A 19,762-nucleotide genomic window follows, 5' to 3' on the forward strand; every position below is an offset into this window, starting at 1 on the left:
TGTAGTTACTTTTCCTGTTGAATATATTCTCAAAAGTAAATCAAAAGCACATTCCTTATCCCGTATACTGTACTGATCAGTGTTTTGATTGCCAGCTGTGATGCTGTGTAATTATTACTTGCAGAAAGCTGTTTGGCCTTCTCTTTTGTTTTGGATTTGGTGTAGAAGCAGTGTTGGCGCCATCTTGTGACATTTGAGTGGCCACTGCTTTTCCTAATTCTGAATTATGACAGTGCTGATAAAAGTCAATGCCATTTCATATTTTTCCCAAATTAGCTTCAGCATCTGCTCAGGCACGCTGTGACATATGCTGAATAATTTCCATCAGTTACAGCGTCACCAGAGACTGTTCAATCTAAAGAGCAGGAAACGGGTGTTATAATCATAAAAGTGGGTGTGTATTTGTTTGTTTGTGTGTTTATTTGCAACTTAATCAGTATAATAAATATGATAATGGCTATATGTACATCTTAGAATAGGTCATCATATACTGAATAAGCAAACCTGTTATTATGATTTATTATTAATATTAACCTCAGTTGTTTTAAAGGGAAGAAATTAATTTATGTCAGTATTATAATGTATTATTTGTTCTTTGTAATTCAAATTGGGAGAAAGAGCATTTATATATTCGAGGGAAATATGTTTAACTTTACTGTATCTGTAGTTTTTTTCAGATTAAGAAATGATGTGATATAATACTGCACATTGTTAAATATTTCAAGCACCATTTTCTTCTATTCTACCTGGAGCAGAAAGCAAGCAAATTAATATTTAACACTGTTTCATGGTTGGTTAACATTATGTTAAAGACATAAAGTGAAAAGAAAGGCATTTTGAGCTCACACTTCTTACTTACTCCTTTCAGACGCAGAGCTATGAAGTTATTATATTTTCAGTTTAGTGTAGTTTAGATATGTCTGTTTTCTGTGTGTCCGATTTATTGAATATTCTCACGTTTTGTTTATGTTTTTTTCCGGGTTCTTTTAATATGCCCTGATTAAAACAGATAGGTAGATAGATATCTATCTATCTATAGCTAGCTATAGATAGATAGATAGGTATATACTCACATACACATATATATAATATTTATTTTTATTCGACCAGGGAAAGATTAATTGAGATTAAAAACCGCTTTTACAAGAGTGTCCAGGCCAAGACAGGCAGCAGCATAGTCATAGCTTACATACACACAAACACAAGGTGGACATAAACATTAAAATCATTTCAAGGTCAGCTACAGTAATAAAAAGCCTCAGGCAAAACATCTACAGCCACATGTAGATGTAATTCAGAATTTCCCTTTATTTCAGAGTTTTTTAAAAGTATTATATAAGTATAGTATAAGTTCTAAGCTGTCATGTACAGCTCTTACCCATAGAGGGCGCCCTGTTCTAATCAACAGCAGACACGCGGGCCTCCCTGCAGCCAATCACAGCTCTGCTTGAGCCACTTCGCTAAACTTCAACTGATGTTTTCCGCTTTGTGGAAACTGCGCCTTTTCTGCTTCTTATTCTCGGAGCTGATTTAACAATGTGCAAAAAACACGAGCTACAAGTGAGAGAAAGTGTCAGAAGCAGCAGAAACACGGCGCTGTGACCGAAGAGAAGAGGACGAGGAGGAGAAAGAAGAAGGAGAAGGAGAAGATGTATCTATGGCGCTTCTCCATCGCCCTGAGCCTCGGCTTGGTGTGGTATTTGTCAGACTGCGGCCGAACTGTCACACAGTATGTTTTGTGTTTCGTCTTTTGTTTGGTAATCCCCTGTTTATTGGGCAACAGTATGCTCGAGAGCAGCACACAGACTGACGAGGAAACCAAAGACAACCCCCACCAGGTATTTACTATCATGTGTCCTCATGTTACATATTTTGCTTTTCATGGCTTTAACTTTGTCTCTGTCCCAGCACTTTTTCTACATCTGTAAAACCGTCCCTTTTTTATTCCTTCATTGTATCTTAAAATGATATTGTGTTTTACTTATTTCACAGTGTGTGTGATAGGTGTATTTGCATTGTCATTTAAACATTATTATACTTTTTTCTAGGTCAAGTCTCTCGTGTAAGGGAGATTTTAATCTCACCTGCTTTAATAATGCAATATATACAGTGCTTAGCAAACCACCCAAAGCCACAGCTGCCCTAAATTAACAGCATTGGTAATTCATCAAAATTATGTCTCATGTTTCTGTAATGGTTAATACAGCAGTATGTAGAATCTCTTTAACCTGAAATGACATTTTTAATGCTAAAATATGCTTATTATTGTTATGCATGAATTGATCCATGTTTAACAACAAACAAGCTAGTAAACTAGTAAAAAAAAATAATAGTAAAGCACATTGTTATTGTCTTGATTACCATGTCAAATTATAGTTATTTACTTGGTTGAATGTTATGCTTGATTACATTCTGACATCTCATAGAAGAAGCCCAGTGAGACATTTTTAGTTTGAAAGTTTTTGAAAGATTTCTAAGATAGATATTCTCGTTTTTTATGACAGGTGGTAAATGTGTTAAGCACTGCATATATATCTACAGTATATGTGTAAATGTGTATATATATATATATATATATATATATATATATATATATATATATATATATATATATATATATATATGTGTATATATATATATATATATATATATATATATATATATATATATATATATACAGTATATGTATTAGTACTACAGAAGTGGGATAAGAGTGTTTTATATTGCACAGTCAGGATGGAAGTGCTGCAATTTCCACTTTCACTTTCATGGGTGAAATAAACTTGACACTGGACTCTTAAAACCTTTATTCAGATACAATATAATCCATAATCAGTCCCACTACAGGGACATTTGCAGTGTTGCAGTAGCAGCAGAGATAGAAATGGTCTTCCCCGGTGTTAATGTCTCGGCTCTGTTTACACAAAATGAGTGCTGGTAGCTTAATACAATTAGACAAATAGCCTGCAGTGCATTATTGTCCTTCCAGAGTGCTGACAATCTTGTTTTCTATTTACCCCATTTTGTCCATCTTGACCTCACATTCACCTCTATCTAATTTCACAGAAGTGACTCTGTCGCTGATCACAACAGTCCCTGGTATTTGACTTTTTCTGTTTTCCAGGAAATTGCGGAGGAAGACTTGACTGATGGAGAGAGCAGAGAGCAGGCCGAACCACTGGAGTCTCAGTATCCACATGTGAAGAGGTCTCTGAGGCAAGGTGAGACACGTTTCTGCGTACGAGACTACGCGGTGCGGCGTAGAAACACAGCACGGGAGTGTAGAGGACATGTGAAAACTCAGGCTGCTGCCTCGGGCTGTTTTGTCAGCAGCACGTTTGGAGCTCTTGTTTTAACTCAACACAGTTGACAGGGGCAGTTTTGAAAAGACGCAGCTGCAGCTGGGGCTCATGTTACACGAGGAGGGGCTTTGCCCAAAGGAAGAAAAGATGGAAAAACACACGCTCCGAGGCAGCGATGTGTTGAACAGGAAATGTATAGATATCTGTTGATTTTTATCTCACTTGTGTTTCACGCTCTGTATTCAGCTTGTTCAGGGTTCAAGTAAAACCTGACAAACCGTTGAACCACAAAGGGCAGAATAACCTTTTTGCATTAATGCTTTAATATGTTGACAAGGGTGATAATTGCGTTTAATGAAAGCAAAACAAACAAAACACAGAAGAAAAATGTAATACATGACAGTCAGTGTTTTTATTCCAACTTGCGTTTATGTCATTGTCATTGAAAGCCTATGTTTGACAAAAGTATTCAAGTTAATGTACAGAAAATAGTAAATGTGTCACAGTTGTTATCGACACAAAAATCAAACCGAACAACTGTAACTGTAGATCAGTTAAAAAGACTTAAATCTCCAACATTCAGCAAGTAAAGCTGAGCCACATCACAAACCCTGCCGCTGTATTTCAGTTCAGTGACTGTGTGAGACAGAGTCTGAGCTCTGGCCATCCAGGAAGTACGGTTCTGTAAACAAATCTTTTTTAATTAACTGAGTCTAATGATTCAGTACATTGAAAATAACTGCTTTACCAGTCACTAGTTTGTGTGTTTTGGCCCTTTTCCACTATGGTCCCAGCTCGCCTCGCCATGGTACTGCACGGTTTATGTTGGTTTTCCACTACAAAAATAGTACCTACTCAATGTGGGCGGAGTCATCACTGCACGGCTACATGAAACATCTGTGACTTTGTTTTACACACACACACACACACACACACACACACACACACACACACACACACACACACATAAACACAAACGAGTGACTAGTGACTTGTAAAGCAATTGTTTTCAGTGTAACTGAATCATTAGAATCAGTTCATTCAAAATATTTGTTCAGTACTTCCTCCATGACCGGAGCACAGGTACCAGGTACTATGCTAGTGGAAACGCAACTTTCATATGCTATATGACTCCGCCCACATTGATGAGGTACTATTGTAATGGAAAACGATGCCAAACCGAGTGGAGTGGAGCCGTTCCGTGCTGAGTCATGCTGGAACTGTAAAGTGGAAAAGCGTCATTAGTGTTAAGTTGACGTCATCAACTTCCTTTGTGACTGACTGTCGTTGTCGCTCGCTCCCCTCAGTGTTTGAGTGCGTCTATGCTCAGCTCGTCCTGCCATGGTACAGCGCTCCGGAGCTACTCGAGCACCAGCCACTGCACCAGGCGCTCGGCAGCGAATTTGACTCCATTATCGAGCGCCTCGTCGAGCAAGCCAAAGACTTTGATATTTGCCAGGCGGTCGTGGGATCCATTCATATTCTGACCCAGCACTTGCACGACGCGAAGCAGTCCAGCAGGTGAGACTTTACACCGCTCCTAATCTTTGCAAATGTCACCCTCCGCTCATGCCGCTCCGCTTACACTTTGCCCTCGGTAACGTTTCCCAACTCAATAAAAACCCTCAATATTTTCTTTTTATCACCTATGAATAATTCACCAGGATCACACAGTAGCTGTGATGACATTGTAAAAGTATCTCTGAAGGTTCAAGAGTCATGCAAAATTTAAGATTTACCTGAAGTGATTTTCACTTGTGTGAGGTGATAAATATCTACGATCCCATTCTCTCTTACCTCTCTCACTTATCTCGGACTCCATCTTCCAGGTACTTGGTCTTGTTCGAAGACGCAGCGGAAGAGGTCGCCGTTCTGCGGGAGTTTTCTGACGCCCTCGTGCGTAACCTGTTCCCCAAATCTCTCTGGAGCCACAGCATCAACCGCTGTGCTCTAAATGAGATTGTTGCTTTAAAGGGTAAGAAAATATAAAATTTCCCACCTCGGCATGAACCCTCCGCGATTCCGTGCAAGTGGGAATATTATGTAATCTTTTATTAAATATATAAAGGTCCCTCCACTGGGATTTGTCAATTCCCTTGAAGTCTTCATAATGTTTTTAGTAACAGATAAAAACGTTTTTTCTTGTGGGAGCCTCACTGTGCAGAAGGCTGTAGCAATTATACATGTAGCTCAGTTACCATGAGTGATTTTTACAGTTGTAGTTAAAAATTTATCTCACTGTCCAGACTGTTTTCCATTTTTGGTCTCTGAACACAGCTTATTTCTTGTGACAGGATTTTATTCAACGATAAATGACACTGTGTGTGTGTGTTCTCTCATTTGGCAATGTTACACAGGGCTGCACACACACACACACACACACACACACACACACACACACACACACACACACACCTTTAATCCTTAATATAATGATTTCTAAAAGCAGTTGGAAAATTAAGATTTCCTTTTTTCCTCAGTCTTTTTAAATGAAGTGCTCGTGTGCTAGATTTGAGTTAATGCTTATGGTTATAATTGTTATTCCTCGTCATCACATGACATTTCTGGAGTCCTTGCTCGTTGTCAGTGTCGGTAAGATTGAAAGTTGTGAAGGTCTTAAACCTTAACCCTCCATAAAAAAAATCCCGACTTGTCAACGCGTTAATCAATGAGCGGTGGAAGTGGACTGAGCTTCCTTCCTGTGACTGTTCTCAGCCTTTATGTCGGAGAAAGCAATTAAGGATATTTTGAGGGAAAAAAAAAAATCCTTTTTAAGGCATTAAATTGCAGAAGCTATTTTTACAAACTGTGCAGCTGTAGGAGGATGTTTTCTTTGAAAACATGACTCCAAATCTGAATGTTTTTCTCAGGGTTTGGCCTGTTGGTGGAATGGCTGTCTGACCCCGACAACCTGAACCAGCTGATCCTGGGTCAGCTCGACAACACCACGCCCAAAGGTTCTGTGGACGATCTGTGCGGTTCAGACCCCGAACAATCCTCCCTGACCTCGGAGGAGAGCAAAGAGGACGGCGAGGTCGGGGACGAGTGAGTGTGAACAAGACGTGACCGTAATTAGACTCAAAGCAACAACCACGTCAGACGTCTCCTGTGTTAGAAATTGTGAAAAGAATGTGTTTTGTTTGGTTGCTTTTTGGTTTTCTAGGAACTCGGAGAAAGCGGAGGTTTCAGCTGGCAGTAGCATCAAGGCCAAAAGGAAAGGTTTGTTTTTCCTTTTTTTGTTCCTATATTTACATGTGCAAATGTTCTTCAGTCTGAAGAAGAAGCTTCTCCAGTAAACAAACACTGCATGTGTCTGCTCATACCCTCAATGTCCACTATCCTTCTCATTTTCCTCGTCTTCCGCGCCTGTGACTCTTGTGTCTGTTTATTATTCTTTTTTTTGTGCAATGGAAATACAGCAGTTACAGAGCGGAAACACTTCAGAGTTTACATGATCTATTTTTGTCCCGATCAGGCTTTTATCCTGATTACTTGTGTCTATATAAACATAGCTATAGCTATATGTAAAAATGGTAATCTAAATCCAACGTGCATACATATGCATGAAACGTTTATTGAGAGTATGTTGTGCAGAGATGTCCACCTGTCTGTGTGTCGTAGTAGAAGAAGAAGCTCTAGCTGCACCTGTATTGTAAACAAACACTGTTGTCACTGCTCGCCCTCACATATTTGTCCTCTGCTTGTCTCCTCACCGTGCACCATCGATTTCATTTTCCCTTCATTTCCGCTTTGTTAGTTGCTGTTGTTGTGCCATCATGGTATTCTCACTCACTCTTCTTCTGCTTCTTCTTCGCTGTGAAAGGTCACCAGTCCATCACAGGGACAAACAACCTTCCACTCTCAAACTCATGGTCAATTTAGAGTGTCCAATTTGCGTTTTTACTCCAAATCCAGGTTTTTTTACGATTATTTGTCTCCGCGTCGCCCCGAGGACGGCAGATGACAGAGATGTAGTTTGTGGGCGTTCAGAGAACAGACTTCTGTGTCTGTTTAACGTCTCGTACAGCTGCTTGATAAATAACGCTCAGCTGAGTGACATTATAATTTTCTTTACAGGCCTGCGTTTCAGTTCCTAATTAGTCCCATGTTTGGTTCCTCATTCAGTGGAGTTGGGGTAATTACACAGTTCAGCGTTATGCTTGTGTGTGTCGTTCCCAGAAACTCCTCTCTGTTTGTGTTGGGAAACAATACAACAGAAATGATGATTGAATATGAAAGATTACGCCATGATAATGAGACATCTGACATGATAAATAAATGCCAACGCGGTCTTTAATGGTCCCGCTCACAAAGGCTGAAACAGTATCATCTATTCAGCTCTGATGGGACATTTATTGATCCTCGGGTCATAATACTGAAAGTTTGATTACAAATCATGTTTACGGTGCTTACATGCCCAGTGTAGTGTGAATCATGTTCTTTTGAGCAGTTTTCTCACAGCATTAATTCTCTGCAGATTTCCACCTCAGGTGATGAGTAGGTCAAGATCAGTGCCAAGGTAGAAAGTATCATTATTCTCTCCATGTACAGAGAGAGAGAGACAGAGAGAGAGAAAAAAGGCCCTCTAGTTCTACGATGAACAGTGAAAATAAAATATGGACATAACAAGCTGTGGAATTGACTTTCTCTGTTTTTTTCGTTTTTAACGCTCAGCCAACAAATTAAAGCAAGGATGGTCAAAGTTTGTCGACAAGATCAAGTCCAAGAAGGCCAAAAAGAAGAAGATGAAAAGGATGGAGCAGGAGATGATGATGAGGATGATGGCGATCCAGGATAATGGGTGTAGTGATGACGACGTCAGCAGCAGAGAGGGCTCCATTCGCAGTCAGCAGGACTCCGACAGGGTGAGGCCGCGAAAGACAGGTTCAAAAATAAGCAATCAGAAGACATGTTTCAGTAGGCTGACATTGTTAACGATGTTTACATGGGCAAAATGTCTTCAAAGATTCCATTTACAGTTTACAATTAAGGCGCTGTGTTGACTCATTTTCCAGAAGCTTCACTTCTGCTTCCGTAGTAAACAAACGCTGCAATGCGTCACGTTTAGCGTGGATAAACCATGTGATGGCGCCAAACCAGGAAGCCACGATCGGATCTGCTGTTTATATGAACACTGATACGAATGATGACCGGCATGTACCAGCCCTCTCGCTTGGAATGAAATGTCTTTCCGAATGAGCAGAGTTTTCAGATTGCCACCTTTTCTTTCTATTACTTGCGTCCATGTAAACACAAAGAAAAAAAGACACACACATGAAGACGTACACCAACATCCTTGGACTTTTCCATGTTGCCGACGTGGACGGGTCATGTGACACGATGTGGTGTTGGTGGCAGATGAGAACCAGGAGAAAATCAGGAAAAAAGAAAACAAGGCAATCAGAGACGGCAGATTTCACCCCATTCATGCGACAAGCCTCTGTCGGCCTCTGTTGGTCATATTGGCAAGTGCAAGAGCGGAAACACAAACACACAGACAGACACTCACACACACACAGCAACGAAAAACAATACTTCACTCCCACTCCCGTGGGGTGAGCTAAAAAAAAGGTCTCCGTACTAAAACGCAGCCTTAGGAGTTTTTCTCTAAAAGTGTGGGGTTAGTGTCCACGACAGGTGTATCAGAAGCAGGTTTTATGTATTTTAAACAAAAACTGAGTCGTGTGAATGTGTTCTTAAATTGAAGATGACAATTTGTGAGACTTGACACTTTGTCCCTTTCTTCGGGCCATCAGGAGGACAGCGATCTGGAGAACTATTTAACAACAGTCCAGGAGGACATGATGGAGTTCAAACTGTCCTACGAGATGTGGCGCGTCGGCCGCTGGGCTGTCAGTGTCCCGCATGTGAGTTATAAATATCGCTGTCAGTGTGGAATGTCCTGGAGGCTCGTTACCTGTCTGCTGAGGCTCTGTAAAAGCTTGTCCTTGGCATGTTAATGTTTGAGCTGCAGTTTGAGCAGGAGTTAACCGTGTTGTAGGCCGACTGGGAGGATGACGAGCTAACCTTCACCGTTCACCTGGAGGAGAAAAACAGCCCCGAAAACCTGCAGTGGGACATCAGGAAGACCTACGTGGACGTGATTTATTTTCGCAACATATGGCAGGTAAAAAGGCCAGGGTGTTTGTTTCCAGCACACACAGACTGGATATATGCTCCACTGCACCCTCCAAAATCAATATAAAGTCCAACTTAGCGCCTCTCTAAAAGAGTTTGAACAGAAAGTGAACATTATAACTCTCATAAAGGAAGGTTTTATTGAAGAACTCTTTCATTAGACTGCATTTGTTTCAGATGAATAATAAACTGGTGACTGAGTGTTAAGACTGCATGCTTGATATAAATCAAAAATGGATGTTTTCTTTCGCTCTGCAGTATTGGCTATGAAATCCTTAGCTTGGAGCCCCACATACTGTAGGCGCACGTGGCCAGCACTGTTGCCTCACAGCAAGAAGGTTGCTGTCTGCGTCCCAGTCCGGGCCTTTCTGTGTGTAGTTTGCATGTTCTCCCTGTGTGTGCGCGCAGGTTTGTTGTGGAGAAAATAATTGACAATGCAGACAGATGTGAAAGAATTACAGCCTAAGTGAGGCAAAGACTTATTTACAATGTACATGTTCCACAGCAGTGGAGCAACAGTCAAATAGCCTTTCTTGTGTGCTGTGTGTGTGTGTGTGTTATTGGAAACATTATCAGGAATCCAAATATTTACCCCATTATGGTGATAAAACAGCTAAAGCCACTCCATCACTTTTAAGAAGTCAGCATGTCCTTTTGGTGCATGTTTTCTTCTCAAAACATCTGCATCCGGCCCGCTGGAGCAGGTTCACTGACCTTTGACCTTTATATATCTTACTACCATTCTGTGGGTTCTCTGGTTTCCTCCCACGTGTCCAAAAACATGCACGGGTTAATTGGACCGTAGGTGTGAGAGTGAGAGTGATTGATTATTTGTCTCTGTGTGTTTGCCTTGTGATGGACTGGCGACCTGTCCAGGGTGTGACCCCCGCCTTTTAGCCCTATGTCAGCTGGGATTGGCACCAGCAGCCCTGCGACGCTCTTGTGGAGGATAAAGTGGTAGACAATGGATGAATGAATGAAATTCTCAGCTTTAGACCGGAGCAGCAAAAGTTGTTAATGTAGCACTGAGTCATGGTCATAAAGGAGTTTTTGTTGTTAAGGTTAAAAATCCAAGTTATAATATTCTAAATGGTGAAAATGTATCATTGATTAAACACTATGTTATGGTTACACTTTGCCGTCCAAATGCCAGCATTTCTCCAATATTGTTTCAGTATGCTGCGCATGCACTTTTGAGCGAGAGGCCGTTTTACGAGAGACCGTCTCGACGTTCAAAGCATCGCATGCTTTTAAACTAAATGAACTGCACTAGTTTGCTTGCGATGACATTTGAATATGTGACATAATGTTCATTTTGCAAGTGGCAACCGCCCATGGTTCACATGGTAAATGATGCCAAGAGAGTGAAATCATTACAACAGTGGCAGTACTTTCCAAGAACCAGAGGAGCCACTTGTTTTGATTGGGGGAAAAAATGTCCGGCCGGTATTTGCTGCAAAGCTTTTCCAGACCGGTATTTTTTCTTCTTGTACTGCATGTACAGCATAAATCTACATTAATTTTAAGGATGTCCCCGGATATGTTCCATTTTTATGGCTGGGGTAACACTGTTAAACGAGTAGGACGGTGATATCTGGCACAGAAACTCAACACCCATCTTGCTTTAGTGCTGAAAATCACAAAAACTTCACTCAAATTGCAATTAGCCAAATAAATTGCCTTATTTGTTTAATGGATAAAATAAAAATGTATACTGACCGTCCGCCATAAACAATTTTATTTGTAATGAGAATGCTGAGTAATGAGCAGAGAGGGAAGTCACACTTCCTCTGTACTGGGTGGGATCCAAGCTTCTGTGTTCTGTGCTTTTGTAGCTGATCTGTGCACTCGTGTGAGTTCCGTCCGTCATGTGAAGCATTATGGCTCCAATCAACAGCAAATTTCTGTCCCTGTCTTTCGCTGCCGTCGTTAACTGGGAGTATTTACATTCATTTGAAAAAGAGGTTGTGCTTCAGCAGTGATATTTCTTAATTCACTGCTGAACCAAAAAATTAAATTAAAAGAGGTAGCAACCACACGTGTGTATATATCTATATATATGTGTATATATATGTATGTATATATATTAATATATATAAAAAATATCACTTATGCATAGTCACTGGATTATTTACACTCTTGCTTTTCCTTCTGTGACCTGTCCAAATGCCTGCTGTGAAAAAGGCCGTGTCACCAGTCTGCTAAACAGATGATGTTTATTTCTGTTTATCGCTGTGTCTTCCTTTTGTGTTTACTTCACAGCACCCATAGACTTAATAGGTACAAAAAACAACTGCTGCTGCATCTCGGGGCTATATACAGCATATGGCGGCAATAAACATCACACTACGACTCTTAGCAGATGGTCTACTTTATATGTAAAGATAATGTGAAGTAATGAGCCGAGAGTGAAGTCACCCTTCCTCTGCGTGTGTGTGTGTGTGTGTGATCCGAGCTCTATTTTGTGCGTTGTAGTGAATTTGCGCACGTGTTCACGTCAGTGCGCGTCCATCACGTATTTAAAGCAGCATGGCAGTGTTCAGCAGATGCTGATTTCTGCAAGGTGACGTCCCTCAGACACCAAATACACACTTGCTGATGATACTAGTCCTGCTTCCTCGCTGATGGGCTTTTGTGAGAGTGCGCCGTGTTTCGAGGCTCGGGCCCAAAATAACCAAACCAAAACCAAACCGTCTCACTGCGCACGGACACTCGGACCGTGACAGGAGCACCGTTCATGGATGACATGCTCTTGGCTCGTTTCCCTGGGCAGACATTTTGACATGTTTAAGTGGGGAAAACACAAGTGATGCTGGAAACACTTCCTGTCAGTCAGGACAATGTGACAGACAGTAAGGAACAGGCACCATGGAAATGGGCCGGCTAAATTTAACTCGGCCTTCATTTACTGGATTATTCACTCTTGTGGTTTTCCTACTGCTGCTATGGTTCTTGTCATCTTTCTTTTCCTCCTTAAACCAAAATTGAATGATTCATGTATTAAATATGTAGGGTATATATATATATATGTATATGTATATGTGTGTGTGTGTGGATATATATGTATATATATATATATATATGTGTGTATATATATGTGTGTATATGTATATATATGTATATATATATATATATATATATATATATATATTTATGCATATATACGGTACATAAATGGTATATTACAGGGTTTTTTGTAGTTAACTGTTACATTTAGCAGCCGCTGCTCAGAAAAAGAATATAATAAATACATTCAGGCCAGATTCTTCGTGCTGTAAAAAATAAATAAAATGCCACAATGAATAGAGCCTCTCAAAACAGGACACGGCACAAATTAGAGCCTTGAAATTAACATGCTTTCAAATAGCACTGAATAATATTAATATTGTCATTTCAGAATCCTGGATTGGATTGCAGATAATACTCATGAACCCTGAACACAACGTCCTTCAATATTGTTGAAATTGGCAAAGGCTACTTTGAGCCGTTTCTGTTCATCAAGCCAGTCGAAATATCACGATTCTATTTGTTTTTATTCATTTCTTTGACCTTTTATTTAACCAGGTAACTTGATTGAGAAGCAATTCTCATTTACAATGATGACCTGGCCTAGAAGCAGCATAGAAACGCGGCACACGGACGACAAAAAGGGAAACATCCACAACAGAATATATCAATTAAGTATAATATAATATTGAACCATTCTTAGCAATCGCTATGTATAAAAGAAGTAGAGAGATTCTGGGGGAGAAAACAATTTTTTAAAAAAGAAAAAAAAGTAATTGGTTTTCTCCATCTTTTGCTTAAAATGTCTGCCAAGAAAAAGGCCGATGATCCATCATCTATGTCAACAGTCTACTCGACAAACAGCTTGATTGTTATTTTGTTTTGTTTTTTCTGTACTTATTCATTTGTGCCTGTGGTTGTGTGATCAGTGAAAGTGTGTTCACTTTCTACTACTCGAACATAAGGAATGCGGCGGCTTTGGCTTATTATACGACATAAGGCGGCAGTGAACGTCATACCTGTTAACAGATGGTGAAAATGACTGAAAGACGGTCCCTTGTCATCTTTTCAGCATCATCAAACTTGTGTTTACTGCTAATACCGTCTAATCAGCAGGAGCCCGGGGGAAGCACGGTCTGTGTAAACAAAATAACATCTTTAAAATCTTTCTTCCAGGACTCAACCACTCTGCCCACAATCCTGCCACTGGAGGAGCCGGAGGTCGACGAGGAGCTCAAAGAAAAAGCTCGACTGTCAGTGGAGCACTTTCTGCAGGTGAAGGACACAAAGAAACATCAACATGTGTTCACATAATCGCTGAAATAAGACTCATCGTTTGATTTGTATTTCCCAGGAATTAGTCTCTGATAATCTGATCGGCCACACACAACCAGTTTTCCAATTCCTGTGTCCGCTTGACAAACTGCTGAATGAAGAGGAACATTATGAAGGAGTGTGGGGCCTTCTCAGTGGCTTGGCCTACTTCCTGACTCCAGGTCAAGAGGAAGAAGAGGTGAAGGTTCATTTTTCTTTAGTTTGATATCAGATCACTGTAGTTATAGTCCCTCCCATCAATAATTCTAACTCTCGCTTCCTTCTTTACAGTCTCTCTGCTCTAATCAACATGTATTTCTCTCCTCGTTGGTGTCAGTTGTAAGTTTCTGTAAATATCTGTTTTAATTCACTTTATTTCAATTTGGCAGTGTGGGTCTGTGTGTGTGATCGACACACAAACCTTCAAATTCTTACACATGAAGATTGTCCGCGATACTGTTTGTTTTATACTTGGTTGACTGTTGTATCGTCACCATCTTTCTCTGTCACTTCCTGTCATAAAAGTTTACTTCACTGTGGTTCACAGCCTATAAAAAGTCTTTCTATAAACAGTCTTTCCCTGTAAAAATAATAAACCACAAATTAAGGCAAATAAAGTGTATTGTGCCAAAGTTTAAAGAATTTAAGCTGTCTAATGGCACGTTTCCACTATACAGCTGCGGCATGACTCGGCTCCTTAACTGTAGTACCTTATCAACGACGTTGTTTTATACGCGACACACAAATCTAGTAGTAAAGCAGTTGTTTTTTCGGTGCCACTGAAGTGAAATATGACCAAACGGGTTGTGATTCAGCAGTGCGGTTGCTGAATACATTTTAGACATTTCCTTGCTAAATGTTGGAGGTTAAAGTATGTTTTCAGGATTCTTAAGTCTTTTTAACTGATCTACGGCATTGTTCGGTTTGATTCCTGTGTCGGACGTCGCGCTCATGACTCTTCTGGTGACAAGTCTGTCAGTGTCACATTTTAGTATCGGCTCAGCTCGTTTGGAACCACACCAGAGCAGGTGCCAAAAAAAGTACCAGGTATTATCACTAATGGAAAAGCAAAACAAAAAAAAATGAAAACGCCCACTGCATGATGAATGCAACAGTCAGTTTAATGAGTACATAATGAGTACATTGCACAGGTGTAAAATATGTATACTGTCCCTTTTAAAATTGTATCATTTGAATTGTTTAGCGCCGCAGCTGTCTCAGCCTAACTATTGTGGTTTCCTCTGCAGGCCTCGAGCTCTCAGACTGAAGTCCCACGAGAAATCCCAGTGCCACTGCCGAACCCTGGCGCCTTCACTGAGAGTGGTGCCGCTGCTCCCGCTGCTATTGTGCCGACTATTGTTATCTCCAGTTGTGAGGATTCTTCTTCTCAACCACCAGAAGCAGAAACGCAAACAGAGTATGCTGTGAACTCTAACCCTTCGAGTAATGGAAACTGCTCTGAAGACAAAATGGAGGACTCGGACAACAATCCCCTCACCTCTCACTTTAAGATGATTATTAAAGGACTGAGCAGGTCCAAGTCGCAAGAGTCTTTGACCTCGATAAAATCCACCACCGATGAAGAGCTGCCTCGTCCGGACTCCTCGCCGCGCTGCAGCCTCAGAAGAAGCTCACAGGGGGAGAGCGCAGAAGGCCTGTCGTGGCTGCATTTCGGGGTGAGGTCAAATAAGAAGGAGAAAGTGTGCGTAAAGATGTCAAATGGACCAATCAAGGCTAAAGGGAAGGATCAGGCCACTTCGCCAAGAGCGGAGCATGTCCAGGGTCAGAAGAGTCAAGTGGACTGGGAGCAGCTGGAGGCGACCAAAGCCATATTTGATCTGCTGAAGGAAATATCTGGTAAATTAAGATGGCAAATTTGTCAAAGATGGCAAATTTGAGGACTTAAGACTTGCTTGACTAACGTTGGTAAAAGACTCGACTTGACTTAGACTTGACATATGGGATATTTACATTTTCTTAAATATTGGGGGATTAACGTTACAATTTGTTTTTGAAACATTGGGTGTCTTTGCGTACAAACCTGGCAACCGAGCAACACCAACATCACTACATGAAATTTCATTCCGACATCCCACAAAGGATTGGTAAGACGGGAAGTCAGCTGGTTGTTATTTTAATCTAATGCTAGGGCACCATGTTGGTGACCACTGCACTAGCACTCTTTTTTTAAACATATTTAAATGTGGAATATCTGGGAAATCCTCGACTGTGGTTTGCATGTGTGTGACTCACTCCCATCTTTGCTGAACAACAGTTACAACCTGACAAAGCTAAGACTTAATGGTGCAATTAATTGTGAGCGCCATGTTAATGCTTGATGGGTCTGACGGTTGGTGCCAAAGGCGACTATTAGCAGAGTCATGTGTCAGTCATGACTTTGTAGCAGGTGTTGCTGAAGTATTGTCTGACGTGGATTTGTGCGTTCGGACTCACAAAACCATTGGCAACGGGGAGAATGGTCGTCTCCAATAGCTCTGTTTGGACAGTGTCCACTTATCCACTGTGATTAGATGCTCAAGTGGACTGGATGTATATAAAAAGAATAATTACACATCGGTTGTCCCTGCAGCTGTCGCTGTGCTCATCAGCAATGGAGTATAATTGAGGCTCGTGGTTGTTCAGATTCCTTCAGCCAAAGTTCCTAAAAAGAAAATGAGACAACTTTTTTGTTGTTTTTATTGAGACACCACCGTGTGGCAGGAATTATACTCTGTCTTTATATATCTTGTGTTTTTACAGGCAACTCCATCCTCATAAACATATTTGATGCTATTCTCAAACCTGTTATGCCCATCTTGAAAAAGTAAGCGTGTCCCGTGTGTCCACCGTCCATACATTTGCCACAACCTGGTCTCCATGGCAGTGACTTACAATTTTGAGTTGTTTCCCCTCAGGAAAGTGAACGCTTTCTTGAATAAGATGAACCCCACAGAAGTGCAGATGGCCGGGTACATCGACACTGCGCGAGACAAACAGTGGCCAGAGTTTCAACCAGCAGCTCCTCTTCCTCCTCCTCCTCTTCCACCTGCTCCTCCTCGCACAGAAGAGGACAAAACCAAAACCAGGGAACGAGCACATGAGCTCATCAATGCCAGATGTAGGGAGAAACTTTGTACCATAGCCGGGAAGTATCCAGATGTTTTTGTCACTTCATTATTCGTCTGACATTTATTTTGTATGTCTCTTGCTGTAGGTTCAAACTATCTCATTCTAAAGAAGACCGACGTGGAGTCTGTATTTAATCTCTTCCAGGACGTTGAAGAAAATAAAAAACTGGTATATGTGAGTATTCACTGAATCCACTTTTCACATCTTTCATTCAACAGAACGTAAAGCTACGGACGCCGAGAGCAGCCATGGTTGCTACTATATTATTTCAGTACGTTATCTTGAGATCACAGAATAATGAATTAGTTTTTTTGGGGATAACAAGGCTCGTTTTCTCGTGCCAACGAAATAATTGTGGCGAAATTATGGCGAGAGTACACATGTGTAAGCTTGTGTAGGCGGTTTACAACAACTTGTAAACGGCCCCGAATGTATAATCGGTGTGGCCGAGGGTGGTTTTGGTAACGGGCAGAGGTGGAATGAGTACTGATATATTCTACTCAAGTAAAAGTATTACTATTTTGATAACATTATACTTAAGTATACTTAAGTAAAAGTCCGGGTCTACAAATGGACACAAGTTAAAGTTTCAGTTCTTTCTTTCTTGTGTCGTGCAAAAAGCACAAGGGTCACACAAATGTCACGTTAATTGTTTTAATTAAAGGCAAACCTTTACAAATTAAAGTGCTGACAAAATAAAATATGTAAACACATATGTATCAGCCAACGGGTCCTCTTCATTCATTCCCTTGTCCTCATCATTCATTCCCCTGTCCTCGTCATTCATTTACCTGTCCTCTTCATTCATTCACTGCCAAAGTTTCCGGTTTAATTTATTTATTATTTTCTATTTCAGGCCAACATCTTTTTTCCTCAGTAATGGAAGTGATTTAAAACATAGTGAAGTACAGTACTTCCAAAAAAAATATATACTTAAAAAAAAGTAAGATTACAAATTTCAAAAATTACTTTCAAAAGTACAGGTACACAAAAAACCTACTCAATTACAGTAACGGGAGTAAATGTAATTCATTACTTTTCACCTCTGGTAGCAGGGAAGGACGTCCAGTGTTCTCACGTTATTATGCTACTAAACTAATAACTGCACAGTTACATCCATGAAAATCTATTCATTTGATTGTCTTCTTTTTCTTTTTCTAACAGATGCTTCTCACCTTCTTACTGAGGGAATTTTTCCCCAAAGAGCGTTCCCTGAAGGTTGCTGCTGCTTTAGTAAATGTGACCAATCCGACCAACTGATCTGTGAAACTTTGAAGGAATTTTATTGTTGATATTTTAAAACCAGCATCTTATTTATTATATATGTTTTAAATTTAATCGACTTGAAGTATTTGAGAGGACCTCTGTGTTTTGTTTTGTTTTTTTTGTAAAAAAAAGGTCTACCTGAAACATATCAAACATACTGTGAATTTTTCCTGTTTCTTTTGTTTAAAGTTTTGAACACATTCACTCGTCCATGTGATGAATCCTGACTTACAATGTTGACCAGTTACAGAGTTAAACTCAGGGGAGGAGAGATGATATTTCATATGTAGTTTGAATTTCACCGCTCACATGTTAGTGTCAAATATGTTTGTATGTCACTTTGAGCACTGTTGCGTGGTGAGACTGTTTGATGCTTTTTGATCTCAAGTCAAAACCATCCGTTTTATGAAAATAAAAATAGTATATGGCGAACGCAATCTGTCAAAACATGGACCAAGAACCACTGTCAAATGAATCTTGAAACAAAGTTCATGTATTCTGAATAAAATATTTTAAATAAACAGTTTTGTTTGTCTTTTATTTTAGTCTGTACAAGGTTTTTATGTATGCAAATCACCGCTGGTTTATATGCTCTTAAGCAATATTTGAGTAACAAAAATATCCCAGACATGAAAAACAAGTTAATCCACTTAAAATACATTTCTTTTCAATGGAAAAATGTCAAAAAAAAAATATGTATGTAGTCATTCTCGTATAAGCCACAAGAATAGGCTACAATTTAAATAAAAATTCTGTCTATGACTCAATAAACTTGAATGGTTTTACACTTTTGATTGTCGCTCTTTTTTAAAAATGCTTATTTTATATTGTACATGGTGTATTGATACAAAAAGGTATTGAAAATTACCATAATTATTTACATGTTAAAGCAATATTTGTTGGGAGTGTTTGAGTAAATCTTCCCAGTTTTGCTCCAGGTCTGGTTCTGTCATATATTCATGTATTCATATTCGTCTTCAGTCATGTGAAAATGAAAACAAACAAAACACAATGTTCACTATTCAACAGTGATGGGGTCAGGACCCACAGAAATAAATGAAATTTTTTTAAATAAGAATAATCTATGTAATAATCGCGATTCCATGAGCAGCACAGTGGGTTGAAGAAACACGGCCACTGAGGACAATCATCTGCTCACACTCAAGTTTATTACTCACCAGTTCACAGCTCAGTGATTCTGAAAGCAGACAAGACATCCTCATAGAAACACAGCAAACATTATACAGAATTCAGATGATGGGACTTACTGTTACATTCTCATGCACACTACCAGAGCCGCTCCAAGGCATAAACAAGCAAACCAATAGTGTGTGGAATTTATTTTTTAACTTAGATTTAAAAGAAATCTAGATATCTTTATATGTGTTTAGCACAGTATTTACAATCAGTCGATTTGATCAATAAATCTACTGATTTATTTTATTTTATTTTATTTTATTTTATTTACGTCATCGACTTATTTTATTTTATTTTATTTTATTTTATTTTATTTTATTTTATTTTATTTTATTTTATTTTATTTTATTTTATTTTATTTTATTTGATTTGATTTGATTTGATTTGATTTGATTTGATTTGATTTGATT

The 19,762-nt window shown here is 39.7% G+C and overlaps 1 protein-coding gene across 2 annotated transcripts; it reads left to right on the top strand.

Moving 5' to 3' along the window:
* The first annotated feature begins 1,438 nt into the window (after positions 1 to 1,438).
* si:rp71-46j2.7 lies at positions 1,439 to 18,676 on the top strand. 2 transcript variants are annotated; one of them, XM_044040733.1, is made up of 17 exons: positions 1,439 to 1,838; positions 3,125 to 3,221; positions 4,610 to 4,823; positions 5,132 to 5,277; positions 6,173 to 6,347; positions 6,466 to 6,521; positions 7,977 to 8,167; positions 9,059 to 9,169; positions 9,304 to 9,429; positions 13,623 to 13,721; positions 13,801 to 13,959; positions 14,052 to 14,099; positions 15,008 to 15,617; positions 16,521 to 16,584; positions 16,676 to 16,878; positions 16,975 to 17,063; positions 18,054 to 18,676. In XM_044040733.1, exons 1-17 carry the CDS (start codon positions 1,650 to 1,652, stop codon positions 18,147 to 18,149), a joined length of 2,673 nt encoding a protein of 890 aa, XP_043896668.1. In that variant the 5' UTR covers positions 1,439 to 1,649; the 3' UTR covers positions 18,150 to 18,676. The 2 variants fall into 2 exon arrangements, with proteins under 2 accessions (XP_043896668.1, XP_043896669.1); XM_044040734.1 differs by lacking the exon at positions 14,052 to 14,099.
* Positions 18,677 to 19,762: the final 1,086 nt, after the last annotated feature.

Source organism: Solea senegalensis, linkage group LG12 (genome assembly GCF_019176455.1).
Source record: "Solea senegalensis isolate Sse05_10M linkage group LG12, IFAPA_SoseM_1, whole genome shotgun sequence".
Lineage (NCBI taxonomy): Eukaryota > Metazoa > Chordata > Actinopteri > Pleuronectiformes > Soleidae > Solea > Solea senegalensis.